The sequence below is a fragment of the Stegostoma tigrinum genome, chromosome 4, assembly GCF_030684315.1.
Source record: "Stegostoma tigrinum isolate sSteTig4 chromosome 4, sSteTig4.hap1, whole genome shotgun sequence".
Lineage (NCBI taxonomy): Eukaryota > Metazoa > Chordata > Chondrichthyes > Orectolobiformes > Stegostomatidae > Stegostoma > Stegostoma tigrinum.
Window position 1 is genome coordinate 5,000,027 of NC_081357.1, and position 25,494 is coordinate 5,025,520.

General features: G+C 43.7%; 1 protein-coding gene across 1 annotated transcript in view; it reads left to right on the forward strand.

The window, feature by feature from the left end:
* LOC125452339 (dynein axonemal heavy chain 8-like) overlaps nucleotides 1-25,494 on the forward strand; it is a 1,009,221-nt gene that overhangs the window by 30,783 nt on the left and 952,944 nt on the right. The window contains exon 3 of the mRNA XM_059645685.1: nucleotides 2,255-2,389. Within this exon, the coding sequence (XP_059501668.1) occupies nucleotides 2,255-2,389 (135 nt within the window). The remainder of the gene's footprint in view (nucleotides 1-2,254; nucleotides 2,390-25,494) is intronic.

Genomic DNA, 25,494 nt, shown 5'->3' on the forward strand with positions numbered 1-25,494 from the left:
GTCATGTCCCTCTCCTTGGTGAATACCGATGCAAAGTACTCGTTAAGAATGTCACCCATTTTCTCTGACTCAGCGCATAACTTTCCTTCTTTGCCCTTAAGTGGGCCGATCCTTTCTCTAGTTACCCTCTTGCACTTTATAAATGAATAAAAGGCTTTGGGATTTTCCTTAACCATGTTTGCCAGCAATATCTCATGTCCTCTCTTAGCCCTCTTAATGCCTCATTTCAGATTCGCTCCACATTCCTGATGTTCTTGCAAAGCTTTGTCTGTCTTCAGTCGCCTAGATCTCATGTATGCTTCCTTTTTCCTGTTGGCTAGTCTCACAGTTTCACCTGTCATCCATGGTTCCTTAATCTTGCCATTTCTATTCCTCATTTTCACAGGACCACGTCTCTCCTGCACGCTAATCAGCCTCTCCTTAAAAGCCTCCCACATATCAAATGTGGATTTACGTTCAAACAGTTTGAACACAAATTTGAATGCCTAAACTTTCAAAGTTCTAATAATAATCAGAGTTCTAAACAAACTTCCTTGATTTGGAAGTTTAACAAATTAAATTCCTGTTCTAAGAGCATTCATTTTATGAACAAAAACAGAAGTTGCTGGAAAAGACCAGCAGGTCTGGCAGCATCTATGAAGAGAAAAATCAGAGTTACATTTTGGGTCCAGTGGCCCTTCCTCAGAACTGATGGTAGCTGGGAAAACATCGGTTTATATGCAGAAAATAGGGAGGGGGATGGGGTAGGGAGTAAATGATAGGATTGAGCCTGAAGATAGAGAAAAGCAATTGGATAGACAAAGGAGTTGATCACGATCTGGCTGGGATGGTGAGTAGTCGTTAATGGGGATTGTTAGTGACCATCAATAGGTAATGTGTAATGGCAAGCTATGTGTTAACAAGGCCTGATGTGTGTGGGGTAGGAGGCTAGGACATGGGAGAGTTTAGGTCCTAAAATTATTGAACTGGATATTGAGTCCAAGGGCTGCAGGGTCTCTAAGTGGAAAATGAGGTGCTGTTCTTTCAGCTTGCATTTGAGCTTCACTGGAATACTACAGCAAGTTAGAGACCGAGATGTTGGCCGGAGAACAAGGTGGTAAATAGAAGTGGGAGGCAGCAGGTAGCTCAGGGTCTTTTTTGTGAGCAGAACGTAGATATTCTGCAAAGTGGTCACCCAGTTTACGCTTCGTTTCCCCAATGTAGAAGAGACCACATTGTGAGCAGTGAATGCAGTAGACTAGGTTTTGGGAAATGCAAGTGAAGTATTGCATCACCAGGAATGTATGTTTTGGCCCTTGGATAGTAGGGAGGGAGGAGGTAAATGTTGACCTTTACTGGTTGCAGGGGAAGGTGCCGTGGGGCAGTGGGGGTTGTTGGGGGTGAAGGAAGTGTGGACCAGGGTGTCCCAGAGGTAATGGCCCCTGCGGAATGCAGACAAGGGAGGGGAGGGCAATATGTGCCTGGTGGTGGCATCACGCTGGAGGTGGCAGAAATGGCGTCTCATGATCTTCTGGATGTGGATGTTAGTGGGATGGTAGGTAAGGACAAGGGGAACCTTATCGCTGTTGTGGGAGGGAAGAGAAGGGGTGAGGGCGGAAATGCAAGAGATTGGTCAGACCTGGTTGAGGGGACCATCGACAATGGTGCTGGGGAATCCTCAGTTGAGGAAGAAGGTGGACATTTCGGAGGCTCCCTTGTTGAAGTTGGCTTCATGTGAACATATGCGACAGAGTTGAAGGAACTGAGAGAATGGATGGAGTCTTTGCAGGAAGCATGGTGAGAGGATGTATATTCCAGGTAGCTGTGGGAGTCAGTGGATTTATAGTGGACATTAATGGCCAGTCTATCCCCAGAAATGGAAACATATGTCAAGCAAGGGAAGGGAGGAGTCAGAGATAGACCAGGTGAAAGTGAGGGCAGGATGGAAGTTAATTTTCTGAACTGCCTTGAACATGCTCGTAAATTCATTCCTGGCATCTTCTGAATTGAATTTTAAAAAGTTGCTCAATCCTAAATTTTTCCAAACTGTAACCAAAACTAATGGCCTTAAATGGTTGTAAACCAATGGTGTGCACACCTTTCCATTAACACCAGTCGTCTGCATTTGTTGATGTTAGCTACTGTTCTTTAAGGACTCTGCTCTTGTGTTTTACGAAAGAAAGCCATTCAAGTAAGTAACCAACACCCATCTTTCTCTGTTCTAGAATGCACATTCTAAGAAGGATATTAAAATGTATAAATTATGTACTTTTAGGTGAGGTACAGAGAAGCAAGGGAGAGTAGAAGACTGAAGTTTGATGATGCCTATCAGTACATTATTGATATTTTGTCTAGAACACTGGAAATGGAGAAAACAATTGTGGAAGATTTTATTTTGGATTCCTTGACTGTGAGTAATGTTACTTGATGTTTAAATTATTTAATTTATCCTTGTTTACCATTTTCAATGTAACTTCTGGAGTAACAGCCTGATAGAACAGGACCAGAAATTGTTGACAGCAGTCAGCACGCCACTCAGCACCTTTGGAGACAGAGAGTTAACATTACACGTTAATGGTCTTTTTGTCTGAATGTTTCGACGAAAGGTGCCTGAAAGGGACAAAAGCAGAAATTGCTGGGAAAACTGTGCAGTCCGGCAGCATCTGTCCCATTGGGAATACCCAGTGTGGGTTCATGAAGGGTAGAGCATGTTTAACTAATTTGGTGGAATTCTTTGAGGACATTACTTGCATGTTGGACAATGGGGAACCTGTGGATGTGGTGTATCTGGATTTCCAGATGGCATTTGACAAGGTGCTACACCAAAGGCTGCTCCATTGGATAAAATTGCGCGATATTACAGGTAGATTGACCTGCAGAAAGCAAAGAGTAGGGGTAAATGGGTGTTTTTCTGGTTAGCAGTCAGTCGCCAGTGGTGTGCCTCAGGGATCAGTGTTTGGATCTCAATTGTTTACAATTTACATAGATGATTTGGAGTTGGGGACTAAGTGTGGTGTGTCAAAATTTGCAGATGACACTAAGGTGAGTGGTCGAACAAAGTGTGCAAAAGACACTGAAAGTCTGCAGAAGGATATAGAAAATCTAAGTGAGTGGGCAAAGGCTTGGCGGATGGAGTACCGTATAAGTGCGAGGCCATCCATTTTGGTAGGAATAACAGCAAAGTGGACGATGTTTTAAATGGTAAAAAATTGCAGCATGCTGCTGTGCAGAAGGATTTGGGTGTCCTTGTGCATGAATCGCTGAAGGTAGGATTGCAGGTGCAGCAGGTGATTAAAAAGGCAAATGGAATTTTGTCTGCCATTGCTGGAGGGATGGAGTTTAAAAGCAGGGAGGCTATGCTGCAGCTATGTAGGGTCCTGGTGATGCCACGCCTGGAGTACTGTGTGCAGTTTTGGTCTCCTTACTTGAGAAGAGATATACTAGCACTATGGGGTGCAGAGGAGATTCACTCAGTTGATTTCAGAGTTGAGAGGGTTGGATTATGAGGAGAGACCAGGTAGACTGGGATTATACTCATTGGAATTCAAAAGAATGAGGACAGATCTTGTAGAAACATACAAGATTATGAAGGGAATAGATAAGGTAGAGACAGGGAGGTTGTTTCCGCTAGCAGGTGAACTAGGACTAGAGGGCATCGCCTCAAAATAAAGGGAAGCAGATGTAGGACTGATGTCAGGAGGAACTTCTTCACCCAAAGTCTTGTGAATCTGTGGAATTCCCTGACGGTGAAGTGGTTGAAGCTACCTCACCGAGTATTTTTAAGGTAAGGCTAGATAAATTTTTGGAAAGTAAAGGAATTAAGGGTTATGGTGAGTGGGTGGGTAAGTGGAGCTGAGTCTCAAAAAGATCAGCCATGATCTTATTAAATGGTGGGGCATTCTCGAGGGGCCAGATGGCCTACTCCTGCTCCTCATTCTTATATTCTTACTTGTGAAAAAAAAGTAGAGTTAACGTTTCTTGTTGAGTGACCCTTCTTCAAAACTGGTGGTGGTTTTAACTGAGTGTCATCATGCCTCAAGCGAGAACCAAGGCTGAGAAGGTGAAATCTTCATGATACCCTCATCCAGTGTGGGAATTGAACCCACTCTGTTGGCATCACTCTGATTGCAAACCTGTCATCCATCAACTGAGTAAATCAACCCTGAAACACGTAATGTGTGTAATGGGTCATACTAGAATTAAAAACAGCAAATGCTGAACAAACTCAGCAAATCTGGCTGCATCTTAGGAAAGAGAAATAAAATGAACCTTTTGAGCCTGATCTTACTTGAATAGGTGCTGCCAGATTTGATGAGTTTCTCCAGTATTTTCTGTCTTATTTCAGATTTCCAGCACCTGCGTTATTTCACTTTTATTTGAGTAGCCTTATCGGTAACTGGGTAAAGGTTTAAATTTATGTTGTGACCAGTGGAGCGGTGGAGTAGAGAGTAACAGTAAATCCTCCACCCTTAGTTATTACAACATTTGAAGAAGAAATCCAAATACCTAGCAATTAACCACCAGAACTATGCCACAACATTTCATGTTTTTAAACAAAGACAAATTTTAATTGTTTCTTGACACAATAATGTGAGCACTGCTAACTTGGAGAGATTGATGTTAGCAATTCCATTCTACCTTTTATTCAGCTGGAGTGTTATGTGTAGTTTGGGGAGCCACATTGTAGGAAAGATGTAAATACATTGCAGAAGTAATCTGCAAGAATAGTTCCAGGAATGAGAAACTTTAGTTTTGAGGATAGATTTTGGAAGCTGGGACTGTTCTCCAGAAGAAGGCTGAGAGGAGATATGATAAAGGTTTTCTAAATTGTGAGTGGACTACATAGAGTAGATAGGAAAAAGCTGTTTGTGGTTTTAAGAGAACAACGAATGGGAGCGCATAGGAAAGTGATGTGTAAAGGTAATGTGACAAAACCTATCTCACACAGTGAGGCATGAGGGTATTGAATACACTGTCTAGAAATATTGAAGCAGGTTCAGTTTAGGCATTCAACAGAGCATTAAATGATTATTTGTATTGAAACTGTGTGTAGGTATGTGGGAAAATGACAGGAGAATGGCAGCAGGTAATAGAACTGGTACAGGGATGATGGACTGAATGGCCTCCTCCTGTGCCATAATAGTTCTATGATTTTGTGATACTATTTCCCCTATTCCCAACAACAGTTTGTTCATCCTAAGATAACAAAGTGTAGAGCTGGATGAGCACAGCAGGCCAAGCAGCATCTCAGGAGCACAAATGAGATGCTGCTTGGCCTGCTGTGTTCATTCAGCTCTACACTTTGTTATCTTGGATTCTCCAGCATCTGCAGTTCCCATCATCACTGAAACAGTTTGTTCTTCCTTGAGATTTTGAAGGTTCATTCACTTGCTGTGGGGCCAACCCAAAAGTTATGGCCCTAGTTCAACAAAATTTATTGTACTTCCTCTTCCTATATCAACCATTTTTCCAAGATAGGAATCTAAGTATCCCTCTGTTAGATTTTGGCTATCTGACCATTCATCTTTTTCTTTACCAAGCTTGTGACTGTGGATGCCTCAGCTCTTTGTTCAGATTACTTTCCCATGGCTTGTAGTGTAAACTCTAACTGTCAGAATCAGAATAGCCTTTATTGTCATGTGCACTCAAATGAGTACAGTGTTTGTAGTGTTGCCTCTCTGAGCCATCTTGGGTACAGAGTACTTAGGTACAGATACTTTAAGTGTTGCTACAGAGTTTTAAAAAAAGGTTAGCATGTGAACAACGAATTAAAAAGTCCAGAATGAAAATAAAAGTGACCATAAGTACTTGAGTCTCTCTCTAACTTGAGTTCATGCCTGCTGGTCCCCAGGCTCTAGCTGTGGCCCGCTCATCCGCCAGTCCGGGACTCAGCCCACTTGCTCCACTGCTGCTATGGGACTTGGCCTGTGAATTGGCCCGCTCTGCTCCACTTCTGCAGTGGGTCTCGGCCTGTACTTGCTTCGCTGTTGCCGCTGCTGGACTCTGTCTGTGCTGCCTTCTAAAACACGGCACTGTGAGGACCACAACCGAGTGAGTAAGAGTAGGAGTTGTTGGTTGGTTTGCTGAGCTGACTGGTTTTCATGCAAATGTTTTGTCTCTCTTCCAGGTGACATTGTCAATGCTGTGTAACCTCTGCTGAAGTGCCGTTGTTCTGTCCCGCTCTGATTTATATGGCCCAGTTTGTCATGGTGGGCAGTCTTTTTTCTGGTTTTGTACCGTAGCGGTTTGTAGATGGGGTCTATTTCAATATTTTTGTTTATTGCATCTGTTTTTGAAATCCAGGCCTCCAGGTGTTCTCGTACTTGTCTTTGTCTTGCTTGTCCTAGTACTGTGGCTTTGTCCACATTAAACTGATGTCCTTCTGTGTCTGAGTGTATTGAAACGAGGGACAGTTGGTTGTGCCGTTTTGCTGCAAGTTGGTGTTCAGGTATCCTGGTGGTGAGTTTTCTGCCTGTCTGTCCTTTGTCATGTTTCTTGCAGCTGCTGCATGGCATTTTATATATCACATTTGTCCTGTTCATTGTGGGTATGGGGCCTGGCGTCTTTGAGAGTAACTGGCAAAGTGTGGCTTTTAGTTTGCGTACTGTCCTTATTCCAGGAGGTTGTAGGAGTCTTGTAGTCAGTTCTGATGAGTTTCTAATATAGCGTAGGGTGGCCAGTCTGTTGGGGCGTACCATGTCTTCTTGGTGTTGTTTATTTGCTAAGCGTTGGTGGACGAAGCTGTTAGAATAACCATAGTTTGCAAAGACTCTGTATAGGTGTTCCTCTTCATTTTTGTGCAGCTCTGGGGTGTTGCAGTGAGTTATCGCTTGTTTAAACAGTCTTGACACAGCACTGTTTATGGATCCTGGGATGGTTACTGTTGGAATTCAGGATTTGGTCTGTGTGTGTAGAATTTCCATGCATGCTGGCAAGGAATTCCTCGTTGTTTGTTTGTTCCACCTTTATGTTTAGAAACAGGAGTTGTTTGTTGTTTTGTTCTTCCCTGTTGAATTTGATCCCAGTGAATATGCTGTTAATAAGATGGCGTGTTTCTTCCAGCATTGGATGATACCTTTGTAATCATCCTCATCCACATATCTAAACCATAGTTTAGGCTGGATCTGGGGGAGGGCTGTATGTTCCAGTCTTTGCATAACAGCTTCTGCTATGAGCCTTGACATGGTGACCCCATATACATACCACTATGGTACAAAACTGGAAATAAGATTGCCCATCATGACAGACTGGACAAGATAAATTCAGAGTGGGACAGAACAACAACGTTCAATGGAGGCTGCACAGCACTGACGATGTCACCTAGAAGGGAGACAAAACATAGAACATAGAACATTACAACACAGCACAGGCCCTTCGGCTCTTGATGTTGTGCCGACCTGTCATACCGATCTGAAGCCCATCTAACCTACACTATTCCATGTACGTCCATATGCGTATCCAATGACGACTTAAATGTACCTAAAGTTGGCGAATCTACTACCGTTGCAGGCAAAGTGTTCCATTCCCTTGCTACTCTCTGAGTAAAGAAACCACCTCTGACATCGTCCTATATCTTTCACCCCTCAATTTAAAGCTATGCCCCCTCATGCTCGCCGTCACTATCCTAGGAAAAAGGCTCTCCCTATCCACCCTATCTAACCCTCTGATTATTTTATATGTCTCAATTAAGTCACCTCTCAACCTTCTTCTCTCTAATGAAAACAGCCTCAAGTCCCTCAGCCTTTCCTCGTAAGACCTTCCCTCCATACCAGGCAACATCCTAGTAAATCTCCTGTGCACCCTTTCCAAAGCTTCCACATCCTTCTTATAATGCGGTGACCAGAACTGTATGCAATACTCCAAGTGCGGCCACACCAGAGCTTTGTACAGCTGCAGCATCACCTCTTGGTTCCGGAACTCGATCCATCTATTAATAAAAGCTAAAACACTGTATGCTTTCTTAACAGCCCTGTTAACCTGGGTGGCAACTTTCAAGGATTTGTGTACATGGACACCGATCTCTCTGCTCATCTACACTACTAAGAATCTTACCATTAGCCCAATATTTTGCCTTCCGGTTACTCCTACCAAAGTGCATCACCTCACACTTGTCTGCATTAAAGTCCATTTGCCACCTCTCAGCCCAGCTCTGCAGCTTATCTATGTCTCTCTGCAACCTACAGCATCCTTTGTCACTATCCACAACTCCACCGACCTTAGTGTCATCTGCAAATTTACTAACCCATCCTTCTACGCCCTCATCCAGGTCATTTATAAAAATGACAAACAGCAGTGGACCCAACACCGACCCTTGCGGTACACCACTAGTAACTGGTCTCCATGATGAACATTTCCTATCAACTACCACCCTCTGTCTTCTTTCAGCAAGCCAGTTTCCGATCCAGACTGCTATATCTCCCACAATCCCATTCCTCCGCATTTTGTACAATATTCCTCTGCATTTTGAACAATAAAACGTTTGCATAAAAACCAGTCAGGTTGGCAAACCAATCAGCAACTCCAACCGCAACCCAAGCTACAGATCTTTGTTAAAACACTAAAGAGTGAGAACCCTTCAAAGTCGGCAAATCTTTCAGCAGCTTTTCTTTCCAAAATCCAAGCTGATAGAGCCCCGTCTGCTTTTTCTGCAATAACTGATGACTTTAGTATTTTCTCTGCTCAAATTTCAGGCCTTACTAACAATCAGTTCTTAATGGTTTAAATCCAATGAGATTCATCTTCACCACAGTGAGGTTACAACTGCCTCTATCTATTCTCAAAACGAACTGTCTGTTTCAATTAGCAAAAGAACACAAATAAATGAAACAAAAGAACACTACCCAACGTTCCATCTTGTATCACTATCTCTTTGGAAATCTAATATGCTTTGTAGTCATCAAAGCTTTTTTTTGATTCCGCGACCTTTGAATAATTTATCACAAGTGGAGTTTTAAGACTAACCCAGAATTGTAGACTTTACTAGTTGAGACTAGTTGATGTGTGATTTGTTTGCTCACCGAGCTGGTTCGTTAGTTTGCAGATGTTTCATTACCCTAGTGGGTAATGTTATCAGTGCAGTCTCCAATGAAGGGCTGTTGTGCTTTCCGCCTGGTATGTAAACTCTGGGGTCCATTGGAGTTGATTACCTCATACCTGGTTTATTATCACAGTGGTATATATCAAGTGTCTAATTTGATGTGTTTATTGATGGCCTTCTTGGTGGAGAACCAGGCCTGAAGAAATTCCCGTGCTTGTCTCTGTTCGGCCTGTCTAAGGATCTTGATGTTGTCCCAATCGAACTATTGATTCTCCTTATCAGTGTGAATGGAGACGAGAGAGTACTGGTTGTTTTTTTGTTGCTAGTTGGTGTTCCTGTATGGAATCTTGTATACCACTTTGGCTCTGTCCATTGTGGATAAGGCGTGCTTGGTTTGAGTTAGCAGTGTGCTAGGGCTGACGTGGGTTTGTGTGCCATTCCGCCCAATGGACTCGGGAATCTTGTGGTCAGTTCGGATATGTTCATAATGTACGGTAACGTGATGAATGTGTCAGGGCGTACTGTATCTTCCTGTTATTGTTTGTGTTATAGGCAATGTCGGATCCAGCTGTTTGGGTATCCGTTGTCCTTAAATACTTCATAGAGGTATTCTTCTTTGTTTTGGCGTAGTTCCAGGTTGCTGCATTGTGTTGTCGCTTGTTTAAGTAGTGTTTTTATGCAACTTGGATTGTGGGTTTTGGGGTGGTTACTGTTGAAAATCAGGAGTTGATTGGTGTGTGAGGCCTTCCCGTGTACCTTGGTCAGAAATTCCCTACTGGCCCAGTGTCTGACCATGATGTCCAGCAATGGGAGCTGTTTGTTCTTCTTGCCTGGTGAATATGATGCCACTTAGAGTGCTTTTTTTAGTTGGTGTGTCTCCTCTAGTTTAATCGTTTTGATGATGATAAAAGTATTGACCACGTATTGGATCCATACTTCAGATTGGATCTGTGGAAGTGCCATGCTTTCAAGTCTCTGTATCTCTGCTTCTGCTATTAGTTTGGAGGTAGGTGACCCCCTGGTGTCCCATTGATTTGTTCATTGATTTGGCCATTAGAGGTGAAGTGGGTCGTGCGGCATAGGGGTCCAGTAATTTCAGTATGTTGTCTGTGGAGATGGTGTCACATGGGCCTGGTTCTTGTAGTAGTGTTGTAGTGTTTCTCTTGCCAGTGGTAAGTCAATTAATGTGAATAGGGTGGCAACGTCAAAGGACACCATGGTCTTGTCCTCATCTAGTCTTATGTCTTTGAGGGATTTGAGCTCTCCTGAGTTTAGTGAATGGAGTGGGATCATTTACTGACGAGGTGCTTTAGTCTTCGTTGCAATTCCTTAGCTAACCTGTGTGTAATTCCTTGGCTAAGCTCAGACTCTTCCAACAGACACGAATACATACTGGCAAGTGCAAATAGACCCAACACCACAACTGGGTAACAAAATAATCAACACACTGAAGAGACTCAAACAGACTGGACAACTCCACAAAGCAGACTACATAAAAATGAAACTTGAAGGGACAAATACCCCTGATTCTACGACCTCCCAAAGGTACACAAACCAGAAGTACCCCTCAGACGAATATTCTTCCTCCCAGGTCCACCAACACACAGGAATTGCAACGAAGACTAAAGCGCCTCGTCAGCAAGTCACCTCATTCAATCCACTCAGCCCAGGAGTTCTTCAAATCCCTCAAAGGCATAAGAATAGATGAGGATGAGACCATGGTGTCCTTTGACGTTACTGCCCTATTCACATCAATTGATTTACCTCTGGCAAAAGAAACACTACAACACTACTAAAAGAACCAGACACGAGTGACACAATCTCTACAGACAACATACTGAAATTACTAGACCAAGTGGGCCTCATGACCCACTTTACCTTTAATGGCCAAATCTATGAACTAATCAACGGGACACCCAGGGTCACCTATCTCCAGACTAATAGCAGAAGCGGTGATACTTTCATCATTATCTAAAGGACTAAACTAGAGGAGACACACCAACTTAAAAACAGGACTCTAACTGGCATCATATTCACTAGGGAAGAAGAAAAGAATGAACAGCTCCCATTTCTGGATGTCATGGTTGAACACTGGGCCAGTAGGGAATTTCTGACAAGGGTACATAGAAAGACCACACACACAGATCAACTCCGGAATTTCAACAGTAACCACCCCAAAACCCACAAATCAAGTTGCATGAAAATGCTATTTAAATAAGTGACAACACACTGCAACAACCCAGAACTAGTTTGCCAAAACAAAAAAGAATATCTCTACCAAGAATTTAAAGACAATGCATACCCGAACAGCTGGATCCAACGATGCCTATCACACAAACAACAACAGGAAGATACAGTATGCCGTGACACATTTGTCACATTACTATAGATCAAGAACATATCCGAAATGACCACCAGATTCCTTGGTCTAGTAATTTCAGTATGTTGTCTGTAGAGATTGTGTCACTCGTGTCTGGTTCTTTTAGTAGTGTTGTAGTGTTTCTTTTGCCAGAGGTAAGTCAATTGATGTGAATAGGGCAGTAACGTCAAAGGACACCATGGTCTCATCCTCATCTATTCTTATGCCTTTGAGGGATAATGGGAACTGCAGATGCCGGAGAATCCAAGATAACAAAGTGTGAAGCTGGATGAACACAGCAGCCCCAGCAGCATCTCAGGAGCACAAAAGCAGACGTTTTGGGCCTAGACCCTTCATCAGAGATGGGGATGGGGAGAAAGTTCTGGAATAAATAGGGAGAGAGGGGAAGGCAGAGCGAAGATGGATAGAGGGGAAGATAGGTGGGGAGGTACGGAGGGGATAGGTCAGTCCAGGAAAGACGGACAGGTCAAGGGAGCGGGATGAGGTAGTAGGTAGGAAATGCAGGTGCGGCTTGAGGTGGGAGGAGGGGATTGGTGGGAGGAAGAACAGGTTAGGGAAGCGGAGACAGGCTGGGCTGGTTTTGTGATACAGTGGGGGGAAGGGAGATTTTGAATCTTGTGAAGTCCACATTGATACCGTTGGGCTGAAGGGTTCCCAAGCGGAATATGAGTTGCTGTTCCTGCAACCTTCGGGTGGCATCATTGTGGCACTGCAGGAGGCCCATGATGGACATGCTGTCTGAGAAATGGGAGGGGAGTTGAAATGGTTCGTGACTGGGAGGTGCAGTTGTTTATTGTGAAGCGAATGGAGGTGTTCTGCAAAGCGGTCCCCAAGCCTCCGCTTTGTTTCCCCAATGTAGAGGAAGCCACACCGGGTACAATGGATACAGTATACCACAATGGCAGATGTGCAGGTGAACATCTGCTTAATATGGAAAGTCATCTTGGGGCCTGGGATGGGGGTGAGGGAGGAGGTGTGGGGGCAAGTGTAGCACTTCCTGCGGTTGCAGGGGTAGGTGCCGGGTGTGGTGGGGTAGGAGGGGAGTGTGGAGCGGACAAGGGAGTCATGGAGAGAGTGGTCTCTCCGGAAAGCAGACAAGGGTGGGAATGGAAAAATGTCTTGGATGGTGGGGTCGGATTGTAGATCGCAGAAGTGTCAGAGGATGATGCGTTGTATCTGGACGTTGGTTGGGTGGTATGTGAGAACGATGGGGATCCTCTTTGGGTGGTTGTGGCGGGGGCAGGGTGTGAGGGATGTGTTGCGGGAAATGCGGGTGATGCGGTATGTAGGATGGCTTAAACTGTCTGGCAGTTGTGTTAGGAGCAAATAATTTTGGAAATTTTTTGGTGCACTTGCCATTCTTCTTGCATAATGTATTTGGATTCTGAACACCAGACAGACCATACTCCATTTGACTAAGAACAATGTCCTCCGGCCTTTGTGCTTGATCACACTCAGGTTGAGGTGGGAATTGTGCGTCAAATGGTACTCCTACACAGATTCAAGCAATTTTTCCTTTGGCAACACATTACACCTCCATCCTTCCCACTGATGGTATTCAGAACACCTGAAAGCGAGCATGGCTTGTCACCTCCACCCTTGTCCTTGTGTGTGTACGCTGCATTGCAACAACATTTTCTGCTTGCATTGCGGTTCACTGTGGTCCGTCTTGTGCATAGAACTTAGAATGACTACAATCCAGAAGCAGGCCATATAGCCCATCAAGTTCAATCCTGACCCTTCGAAGAGCATCCCACCCATACCCAACCCCTCCCCTATCTCTCTAAACCCACATTTCCCCATGGCCAATCCACGGTATCGGCACGTGTTTGGTTTGTGGGAGGAAACCGGAGCACCCAGAGCAGACATGGGGAGAATTTGCAAACTCCACATTTACAGTTGCCTGAATCTGGAATTAAACCTAGGACTCTAGTGCAGTGAGGCAGCAGTGATAACCACTGGGCCACCCACCTGCCTGTGGTTCTGGCAGACTTGTTGCATTGCTGCAGCATGTTCTGGAATGTTTTGCCGGTTGTGGCTTGAATACTGTAGCAGTATGACAGTGCCTGCAGGGCATTATGTCTCTTCTGATTAAGACTGCTACTTTGCTGCCTTTGTCTAGCACCCTTGCATATCCTTTGGAGATCATTTCACCTTGCCTCCTTCTTTTGCTCTATCTCATCAGCACCAGATTGTATGAGGCCATGCTAAATGCAGTTTGGTATAGTTGTTGCTCACAGCCTTATAGCATAGCTGCCTGCTCTACTGCTTGAGCATTAGTTTGCCATTGAACAAACCACGATGTGCTTGGACCAGTTCATCCTCTGATGCAAGGCTCTGTTTTTGGCCATGTACTGTACAGGAGATGCTTCAATGACCTATGGCCATGAAATTTGCTCATTTGACTTTTTGTCACTGCATGAACCATGTGGCCTCTCCATCCTTTCTTCCTTGCGAACTACCTGACATAAAACAATGCAAAATATTCATACTTTCGTCAGACTACACTTGCTTATGTACATTTGCCTGAATTGTAATTTTCCAAATTTAAAGAACAACATGTTTAAGATGTACCGGAAAGAAAGAACTGTGCTCTTACCTCATTGCCACTATATGCAAAATCTAAATATTCTGCCATGAAAGGTTTAAAAGTAGCATGTAATAATGCTATAAATGACAAAAGAATAATATTAAATCATAAAGAATAGGAACGAAGTCAGTGAATATAGGAACGGCACATATTTACTTCATGTGATGTTGTGCTAGTATATTCATTCAATGCTGCAGGACTGCTGTGGTTTATCTCTAAAGTCCTTCCCCTATAGTGGAGCAAGAAACAATTCCTACAGAGTAAGAGGGGTGGAAGAACAAAAGCAATAAAAGCAAACATAAACAAACAAGCAGCTTCTTCCCTGCTCACTTGACTTCCCACCAACTAAACTCCAGACTTGCCCTCAATATTCAGCTGCACTTTCCACTGACCAAATGCCACAGACTTGCATTGACCTGTAGCTGTACTCCCCACTGAGCAAAATCCAGAGGTTGCTCTACATCTGCAGCTGCACTCCCTGCTGAGCAAACACCAGAGGCTGCCATTGATCCACAGCTGCACTTTCTGCTGACCACCAAGGACATCTCTGAGCAGTTGCAGCAAATTCTGAAAGGGGAGCTTGAGCAGATGGAGGTTGTTTGCACGAATTGCTACCAACGACATAGGTAGACAAAGGGATGAGGTCCTGCGGAGTGAATATAAGGAGTTAGGCAGCAGGTTAAAATGCAAGACCTCAAGGGTGGTAATTTCTGGATTACTCCTGGTCTCGCTGCTAATGAGTAGGAATAGGGCAAAAGAATGTTTGGCTCAAGACCTGGTGTAGGGGACAGGGACTCAGATTTTTGGATCCTTGGGGTTTCTTCTGGGGCAGAAGTGATCTGTACAAGAAGAACGGGTTGTTCCTGAACAGGAGGGGGCCCAATATCCCAGCGGGGAGATTCACTGGAACTACTTGTGAGGGTTTAAACTAGTTTAGTGGAGGATGGGACCTGAAGCTGTGGTGAGTCAAGAGAGAAGGCAGACCCTGGTAGAGAAGTTAAAGAGACCAAGTTAAACAGACAAAGCTGCCAGAGAATGAGGGAGAACTGATGAATTAAACTATTAATATCAGTGCAAGTGGCTTCATGGGTAAGGCAGATGAACTTGACATGGATGGGGGCATTGGACTGGAAAGTCATAGCTATTACAGATACATGGCTGAGGGAAGGACAGGACTGGCAGCTCAATGTTTAGGGGTGTAGATGCAGCAGGAAGGATAGAGGGAAGGCAAGCGAGGAGGGGGAGTAGCAATTTTGATTAGGGAAAACATCACGGCAGTACCTATAGAGGATGTACCTGGGGGATCATCCAGTGAAGCTACGTTAGTGGAACTGAGACTTAGTAAGGGGGTGATTACTTTGATGGTATTGTACTATAGGCCTCCCAATAGTCAACTGGAAATTGAGGAGCAATATATAGGGAGTTTACAGAAAACTGTAACTAGAATATTTGTAAAAGTGGGGGAGTTTAACTTTTAAAACATAGACTGTGACTACTGTTAATGGCTTGGATGGTGAAGAATTTGTTGAGTTTCAATCAATATGTAGATTGCCCTACTAGAGAAGGGGCAATGTCAAGCTCCTCTTGGGAATTAAGGTAGAGCAAGTGCCTGAGGTGTTAGTAGGGGAGCACTTTGGAGCCAGTGTCCATAATTCTGTTGGTTTTAAAATAGTTATGGAAAAGGATAGATCTAGTCCACAAGTTCTAAATTGGGGCAAGGCCAATTTTGATGGTATTAGGCAAGATCTTTCAAAAGGTGATTGGGGGAGGATGTTCACAAGTGGCAAGTGGGAGACTTTCAAAAGTGAGACAATGAGAGTTCAGGGACAGCATGTTCCTATAAGTGTGCAGGGCAAGGCTGACAGGAGTAGGGACCACTGGATGACTAGAGATATTGATACTCGTCACAAAAAAAGGAGGCATATGTCACATATAGATAGCTGGGATCAAGTGAATCCCTTGAGGACCATAGGGATTGTAGGAGAACATTTAAGAGGGAAATCAGGAGGGCAAAAAGAGCACACACATTAGCTTTGGCACATAAAGTTAAGGAGAATCCAAAGAAATTCCACAAATATATTAACGGTCAAAGAGTGACTCAGCAAAGAACAGGACTCCTTAAAGATCAATGAGGCCATCTATATGTGGAACCTCATGAGATGGGTGAGATCCTAAATGAGTATTTTGCATCGTTATATACCGTGGAGAAAGATATGGAAGCTAGGGAACTTGAGTAAATAAATAGTGATATCTTCAAAAGAAGATCAGAGATATTGGGAACTGCAGATGCTGGAGAATCCGAGATAACGAAGTGTGAAGCTGGATGAACACAGCAGGCCAAGCAGCATCTTGGTTGGCCAAGTCAACCCTGCAGCCCAATGGTATCAATGTGGACTTCACAAGCTTCAAAATTTCCCCTTCCCTCACTACATCCCAAAACCAGTCCAGCTCGTCTCTTCCTCCCTTACCTGTTCTTCCTGTCATCTATCCCCTCCTCCCACCTCAAGCCGCACCTCCATTTCCTACCTACTAACCTCATCCCACCTCCTTTTCCTGTCTGTCCTCCCCGGACTGATCTATCCCCTCCACACCTCCCCACCTCTACTCTCCTCTCCACGTCTCTTCTCCTCTATCCATCTTCGGTCCGCCTCCCCCTCTCTCCCTATTTATTTCAGAAACCTCTCCCCATTCCCCTCTCTGATGAAGGGGCTAGGCCCGAAAGGTCAGCTTTTGTGCTCCTCAGGTGCTGTTTGGCCTGCTGTGTTCATCCGGCTTCACACTTTGTTTTCACTGATATCTTGAAAAGAATCCATGTGTTATAGATGAGGAAGTGATAGAAGTCTCAAAATGAATAGGGCTAGATAAATCCCTGGGACCTGAGCAATTATATCCCAAGATGTGGCAGGGCCCCTAGCAGAGATATTTGTATCATTCACAGCCAAGGGTGAGGTGCCGGAAGCCTGGAAGTTTGCTAATGTTCTACCACTATATAAGAAAGGCTGCAAAGACAAACTAGCAAACTACAGACCAGTGAGCCTGACATCAGTGATGAGTAAGTTGTTCTAGGGGATTCTGAGAGATGAGATCTTCAGTGTGGTTTTGTGCCTGGGAAATTGTGTCTTACAAACTTAGTTGAGATTTTTGAAGAGGTAACCAAGAAGATAAATGTAGGCAGAGAGGTAGACATTGTCTGTTTGGACTTTAGCAAAGCCTTTGACAAAGTTCCGCATGGTAGACTGTTAGTGAAGGTAGATCACCTGGGATCCAGTGAGACCTAGCCAGTTGGATACAAAATTGGCTGACGGTAGGAGACAGAGGGTGGTGGTAGAGAGTTGTTGTTCAAACTGGAGGCCAGTGACTAGCAGTGTGCCACAGGAATCGGTGCTGGGTCTACTGTTGTTTGCCATTTATACGTATAATTTAGATGAGAATACAAGAGGTATGGTTACTAAGTTTGCAGATGTCATCAAAATTGGTGGTATAATGGTCAGTGAAGAAGTTTATCCAAGGATCCTGATCAATTGGGCCAGTGCGAGCTGCACTACAGGCCTCCCAACAGCGAGCATGAGATAGAATATGTAGACATATTATGGAAAGATGTAGGAGCAACAGGGTGGTGGTGATAGGAGATTTTAATTTTCTCAACATTCACTTAGTGTTAGGGATTTAGAAGGATCAGAATTTGTAAGGAGCAGCCAGGAGGGTTTTATAGAGTAGTGTGTAAATAGTCCACCTCTGGAAGGGGCCAGAGGTAGTAGGAACTGCAGATGCCGGAGAATTTGAGATAACGATGCAGAGCTGGATGAACACAGCAGGCCAAGCAGCATCATAGGAACAAGAAGGCTGACGTTTTGGGCCATCCAACAAGAGCTGCGGTGGACACACTTCCTGCACATGTAGGTGAAACTTTTTGCCACTTGTTGATTCTCTTTACCATCTACAATATCAGCTTGGTAGATACGCCATTCAGTTTTGTCAGGTTTGTTTAGTATTGGTGCATCTGAAGACATTGAAATCTCTCACCCAGTGCTTGGTATATGGAGTACATTTTCACCGTTTGTTGATGGAGTTCTGGGTTGAGTACGGGGCCTCGAGGAATTCCAGTGTGTGTCTTTGGTGGGCTTGTCCTACGATGGTTAGAGTGTCCCTGTCGAATAGGTGGCCTTCTTTGTCCGAGTCTATGGAAATGAGTGGTAGTTGGTCGAGTCTCTTGGTAGCTAATTGGTGCTCATGTGTCCTGCTAGCTATCTGGTCTATCTGATGTAGTGTTTGTGTCCTTACGTGAAATTTTATATATAACATTGGTCCTGTTAATTGTGGGTTTGGGATACTTTGTTCTTGTCAGTACTTGTCGTACAGCTATGGGAACAAAAACAAAGTTGCTGGAAAAGCTCAGCAGGTCTGGCATCACCTCTGAAGAAAAAATAAGAGTTAATGTTTTGAGCCCAGTGACCCTTCTGAGGAACATGAGCGCCAACTAGCTACTGAGAAACCCGACCTACTATCACTTGTTTCCATACACTCAAAGAAGGCCATCAATGTGACTGAGCCAATCCAACCCATTGTAGGACAAGCAAACCAAAGACAAGCACGGGCATTCCTAGAGGCCTGGCACTCAACCTGGAACTCCATCAACAAACATGTAGGAACAGACCCCATATACCAAATACTATGATGCAGAACCGTAAATGAGGCCAACCACCACATCAAACTGGACCACATAAATAACAAGTGGGATAGATCTACAATGCTTCATCAGAGGCGCACTGATGATGTTACCTAGTATGATGATGAAATGTATGCAAACCAATCTACCAGCTTGGCAAACAAATCTTTGTCCATGCCTTTTATTCATGCAGGGCCATTCCTGTGGTTCCTACACCAAACTACGTCCCCTGATGTAAACTGTCACTTTCACTTTTCACTTTCACACTTTCACTGTCTTGTGTCCAGCATTGGTATTCCTGATGTCGTTTCATCCTACCCTGCTCGGTCTAGGGAGATCAGATTTAATCTGGTGCAGAATCTTCTCCCCCTTAGCAACTCTGCTGGAGCTGTCCCTGTAGTTGCATGAGAAGTGGTCCGAAATCAACTAGGAACTGGAACGGTTTGGTATCTAGAGAAGCTGTAGGCTTTTCTTTAACAAGTTTTGAGAAGATTTGTAGCACAGGTTGAGGTTGTGAATGTAAGTTTGCTCGCTGAGCTGGAAGGTTAGTTTTCAGACGTTTCGTCACCATTCTAGGTAACATCATCAGTGAGCCTCCGACGAAGCGCTGGTGTTATGTCCCGCTTTCTATTTATCTGTTTAGGTTTCCTTGGGTTGGTGATGTCATTTCCTGTTCTTTTTCTCAGGGGATGGTAGATTGGCTCCAAATCAATGTGTTTGTTGATGGAGTTCCAGTTGGAATGCCATGCTTCTAGGAATTCTCGTGCGTGCCTCTGTTTGGCTTGTCCGAGGATGGATGTGTTGTCCCAATCAAAGTGGTGTTCTTCCTTATCTGTGTGTAAGGATACGAGTGATAGTGGGTCATGTCGTTTTGTGGCTAGTTGATGTTCGTGTATCCTGGTGGCTAGCTTTCTGCCTGTTTGTTCAATGTAGTGTTTGTCACAGTTCTTGCAAGGTAACACAAGGCCACAAAACGACATGACCCACTATCACTCGTATCCTTACACACAGATAAGGAAGGACACCACTTTGATTGGGACAACACATCCATCCCAGGACAAGCCAAACAGTGACATGCACGAGAATTCCTAGAAGCATGGCATTCCAACCGGAACTCCATCAACAAACACATTGATTTGGAGCCAATCTACCATCCCCTGAGAAAAAGAACAGGAAATGACATCACCAACGCAGGAAATGACATCACCAACCCAAGGAAACCTAACCAGATAAATAGAAGGTGGGACATAACACCAGCGCTTCGTCGGAGGCTCGCTGATGATGTTACCTCGAATGGTGACGAAACGTCTGAAAAAGAAGCTTCCAGCTCAGCGAGCAAACTTACATCCAGCTTTTCTTTAAGCCTGCCTTCAAAGTTTGGACAGCTCTTTGTGCCAGACCATTGGATGCTGGATTGTATGGAGCTGCCCTTGTCGGTCAATATCATTTGACTTTCGGAAATTCTCAAATTCCCTGCTAGTACACCTTGCTGGTTATCGTTGAACAAAACATCCAGGAGTTTATGTATTGCAAAAGATGAACACAGCTTTTCTATCATTGCCCCCATGTTTGATGGATTAACTTAATGCACATCTAGTCACTTTGAGTGGGCATCCGCAATGACTAAGAACATTGGGTAAATGAAAAGACTGGTACAGTCAATGTGTAACCGAGTACAGGTTTACCTGGCTACTCCCGCAAATGTGGGGCAGCTGGTTCCTGTAATTTTTGACTTTTGTTGGCACTCTGGGCACTGTCTCATCGACATGGCTATGTCTGCATCTAATCCTGGCCACCAGACATAACTTCTCACCCAGCATCTTCATGTTGAATACCCCTTGTGAAAGGCAGCGTCCCTGCCAGCTTTGCATATAAATTCTTGATGCAAGGGATTGGGTATTTATCCAGTTGCAAAAAGCAGCTTACCATTTGTTTAAATCCCCACAAATGCAAATTGACCCATCGAGCTTTACAATCAGTACAGCTGATGCTGCTCATTCCACAAACTGAACTGGTGTGATATTTCCTTTGCTTCCCAGCCTTCTGATTCCTGCCGCTACTTGTGCCCATAGGGCAAATGGCACTGGATGGGCTTGCAGAATTGTGGAATTGCTTCCTGGTCAACAAGCAAGTTGACCTTGGCTCCTTTGATAGTCACTGGACCTCCCTGAAAAGCTTAGGATGCCACTCCAGCAGCCATTTTCTATTCGAAAAATGTTGAGTCAATCTAGCCGAACCATTTTCAACCAATTTTGCCCCATCAAGCTTGGCCCTGAGCCTTTTACTACAGTCAGTGATAACTGACAAAGCTAGTTCTCAAAAGAGACTGGAACTGAAGTTGTACCCTTAATCTGTAGCCGTTCCCTGGTTTACATTCTCAGTCCAGCTGAAGTCTTGCGCAAACTGTATGGTTAGAGTCCAGAGTGAATTTTGTAAAAGGTTGTATTTGCAATCACTGAACCAGCTGCACCGCTATTGACCTCAGTTTGAACTGGGTGATCATATAGCCAAATGTTTATTTTGGTAGGTTCTGTTTAGATGTTGCTAAACAATTTAACTTTCCAAACCAGATATAGGTGGACCTTCCAGGGTATGAGCTCTCCTGGATACCAGTTTATAAGTTTTCTTAGTCAGTTTAGGTCTCGTGGAATTGTTTTGCAGATTCAAGTCCGCATACCAGCATCAACCACAATGACTTGAGGGCCCTGATTCTAAAGAAAATGTTAACTGTTTGGTCGAGGCTTGGCTTTATTTTGAGGTTTTACTATGGGCAGACTTAGAGTCTTTCTGTTCAGGATGTGCCCGGAGTGAGGCTGTGCAATTGCCTTCATTCAAGTGGTGTTCCCCAAACTCAGTAGGATTCCACTGGTATTATTGCTGGATTGTTAGTGCAAAGGCAAGTAATGTTCTGGAAACCCGGGTTCGAATCCTGACTTGGCAGATGGTGGAATTTGAATTCAACAAATACCTGGAATTAAGAGTCCAATGTTGACCATGAATCTATTGTAGATTGTTGAAAAAATTCATCTGGTTCACTAATGTCAGCGAGTTTTGAGAAGATTTGTAGCTCAGGTTGAGGTTCTGGGTGTGAGTTTGCTCGCTGAGCTGGAAGGTTCGTTTTCAGACGTTTCGTCACCATTCTAGGTAACATCATCAGTGAGCCTCTGACGAAGCGCTGGTGTTATGTCCCGCTTTCTATTTATCTGTTTAGGCTTCCTTGGGTTGGTGATGTCATTTCCTACATTGGTGAAGTCATTTCCTGTTCTTTTTCTCAGGGGGTAGTAGATTGGCTCCAAATCAATGTGTTTGTACTCAACAAACAGCTCTGCCAATCATCCAACCCAAACTTTGGGTCCGGTATGTGGATGACACCTTTGTCATCACTAAACAAAACAAATTAGAGGAAACCTTCAAGACCATCGATAATAACCTTCCTGGCATAACATTCACAAAAGAGGAGGAAAACAACAACAAACTGCCATTCCTAGATGTCACAGTAGAGCAAACAGCCAATGGGGAACTTCAAACCAGAATCTACAGGAAAACAACACATACGGACCAAATACTGAACTACAGGAGCAACCATCCCAACACCCACAAACGAAGCTGCATTAGAACATTATTCCAATGAGCCACCACACACTGCGGCACAGAGGAACTACGCAGAGCAGAGGAAAATCACCCATACAGCGTATTCAAAAAGAACGGGTACCCTATAAACACAGTCCGCCGATTCCTCAGCAATAAACGCAAACAAACAGACAAAACGGGCTCAGAAACCATAACCACTCTCCCCTACATCAAAGACATTTCCGAAATGACTGCCAGACTACTCGGACCTCTTGGCATCAGGGTAGCCCACGAACCCTAGAATTCCTAGAAGCATGGCATTCCAACCGGAACTCCATCAGCAAACACATTGATTTGGAGCCAATCTACCACCCCCTGAGAAAAAGAACAGGAAATGACATCACCAACCCAAGGAAACCTAAACAGATAAATAGAAAGCGGGACATAACACCAGCACTTCGTCGGAGGCTCACTGATGATGTTATCTCGAATGGTGACGAAACGTCTGAAAACGAACCTTCCAGCGCACTAATGTCCTTTAAGGAGGGAAGCTGGTCATCCTTACCTGGTCTAGCCTATAAATGACTATAAGTGACTCCTGACCCACAGCAATATGGTTGATTCTGAACAACCCTCTGGGCAATTACAGATGAGCAATAACTGCTGGCTTAGCCAGAAAAGCCCTCATCAAGTGAATGAATTAAAAAAATACTCACACGCCACATTTTGCAATGATAAAGCCGGTTGTAATGCCCGTTTGAAGTCCAGTAGGTATTTTTGAATGGTTACGTCATTAATCCCACATGCCAACTGGTCTGGTATCATTTCATTAGGGGATCTGCCATTCACCTTAACCTAGCCAAAAATCCCGATACAGATTCACCTTGTTCTTGAATTGTAGAGTAAACTCAATAGTGTCTCAGAATTAGAGGAGGCTTGGGACTGTAATTTTCCTGAACTAAATCCATCAATTCTTGAAAGATTTTAGTATCTGGTACATCAGGGAAAATGTGCTGAGAGAAAAGCTGCAAATCCACAAGCTATCAGGAGAATTACCCCTTGCTTTTCATCTGTCCCAATGCCATTTGCCCGCAAAATATGAAGCATTCTTCCCACGTACTGGGCCCTGTCTTTGATGGCAGGATTGAATGAGTCAAAGTTCCTAAATAATGGCACGATGCCAGAATGCTTACTCCAATTCAAAGATGACCGTTGTCAGTGAATTTCTTCAGGAGCGTAATTTTCTCTCGTCGCCACTGAAATAACTCCACAGAGGCTTGTGCGTCGTCATCAAGTCATCCTTTATTTACACGTGGACAGTCCTTGAGGCTGATCCAGCTCTCAGATTGAACAGGATGTCTAACATTCCTGTTCTTATCTATCAGCCAGGGCTCCCTTATTGGTACTGTTAATCTGGTCCAGTTGGGGAATTCATATTCTCTGAGTTCCACCTGGCTGACCTCACTTCGAACACTATGGCGTTCAACAGTGATAAACAATTACTGAATGCATACAGTCCCATGAGATTGCTCCGCCAATCCATAAGACTATTAGTGTTTTTAATTCCACATTCCTGTTTACTCCCAGTAACCATTGATTACCCTGCCTAACAATCTTTACTCCTCTATCCTAAAAATATTTAACACCATTTCTACTACTTTCTAAGGCAGTGAATAGGAAATTTGCACAAGCTCAGAGAGAAATGAATTCTCATCTCAGTCATAAAAAAGCAACTCCTAATTTTAATCGAAAGTACCTCTTAATTTTGATATTACCCACAAGAAAAACCATCTTTCTATGTCTACTTTGTTAATATGAGTCAGAATCTTATACAATTTAATCAATTCACCCCTCACTCTTCTAAATACCATTGGAAATAAACCTGTCTGCTTAACCTATCTACATAAGAAAACCCAATAATTACACATATCAATTTGGTGAGCCTCCTCTAAACTGCCTGGAACACATTTAAATCTTTCCTTAAATAAGAAGATCAAAACTGCGCAGTGTATTCAAAATTGTATCTCACCAATTTTTACCTTTTTGTGACTCTTGCCCTAGCATACCGAAATCCATCTGCACATCAGATTTCCACAATTGTTCTTTGTTTATATGATATACTTCTTTTGGTATCCTAACTTAAATTCTAACATTTTCCTTTTTAAACTGGATGTAAAATCATATGGTGTCTGTTGCTATCTAGGGGTATCTTTACTCTAAGGTCTTTAATTCATTATGTCACATTCCGCAATATTGAGTCAAGTATTATCTGCTGTCTCATCTGTTCAATAAAATGCTGCTGTCAAAAACTATTTGGTTGAAGGCATGGCATGAACTCCTGATCCAGGCTACTATGTTCAATCTGATTTTCCAGTTTGTATGCAGATTAAAATTACCTGTAATTATAGCTGACCCTATACTATGAGCCCCAGTATTTCTTGTATTTGTTAACCTACATTGTTGTTTCTGTTAGGGCACCTGTAGCTCACTCCCACTAGTGACTTGGTTCTTTTACTATTCCTCAATGCCACTCAATTAGTTGAACCAAATATACCACTAGGTATTGCAGCAAATCCACCTTTGATATTATGGTCTAATGCCATAAGATCTGTAGGGTTCAGAGTTAATTTTGAGGACTTCCAGGAGTTAGCTCCCTGACAGGTACCATGAAGCCTGCCACGTGCTTTTGTTGAAGTCTTTATTTTTATTGAAACAAATGCACTGTTTATTGTTGTACTTTTAGTGATTGAAACTGTTTTTGTGGCAGACTGCGCAGAAGGTACAGAATTGGAAGCGGGAGAGTGATGTGGTAGATGATTAAGGTGGTGGGTTGATTCGATTAATCCTTGCTAAGCTGATAGTTGGATCTGCTGTTGTCAGGGAATACGGGTTAGTCAGGGGATCAGGAACTATTGGAGTGTCAGGGTACTCAGATAGCCTGAGAGTCGAAGGGTAGTCAGGAAACCAGAGGTATAGTTGGGTGTCAGGGATGGTATTTGCTGTGCCAGTAGGGATGTTTCTTTGGTCAAAGAAGTAAGTGTTTCAGGAGTTTATTTGAAACAAGATTGTCAGTGGGGTAGATTGTGGATGAATGTGAGTAACTGGAGTATCAATTCTGGAGTTACCCATGAACTAGACTGGTTGTCTAATATTTCCTGGCCAACTATTCAGGTAAGTAACTGACTTTAGTCTCTGTATCTAACTCAGAGTTGAAGATTTTCAGTGAAATTGCCTATTGAAAATTTCCAGGCAATTCCTATGTACGTCATTGC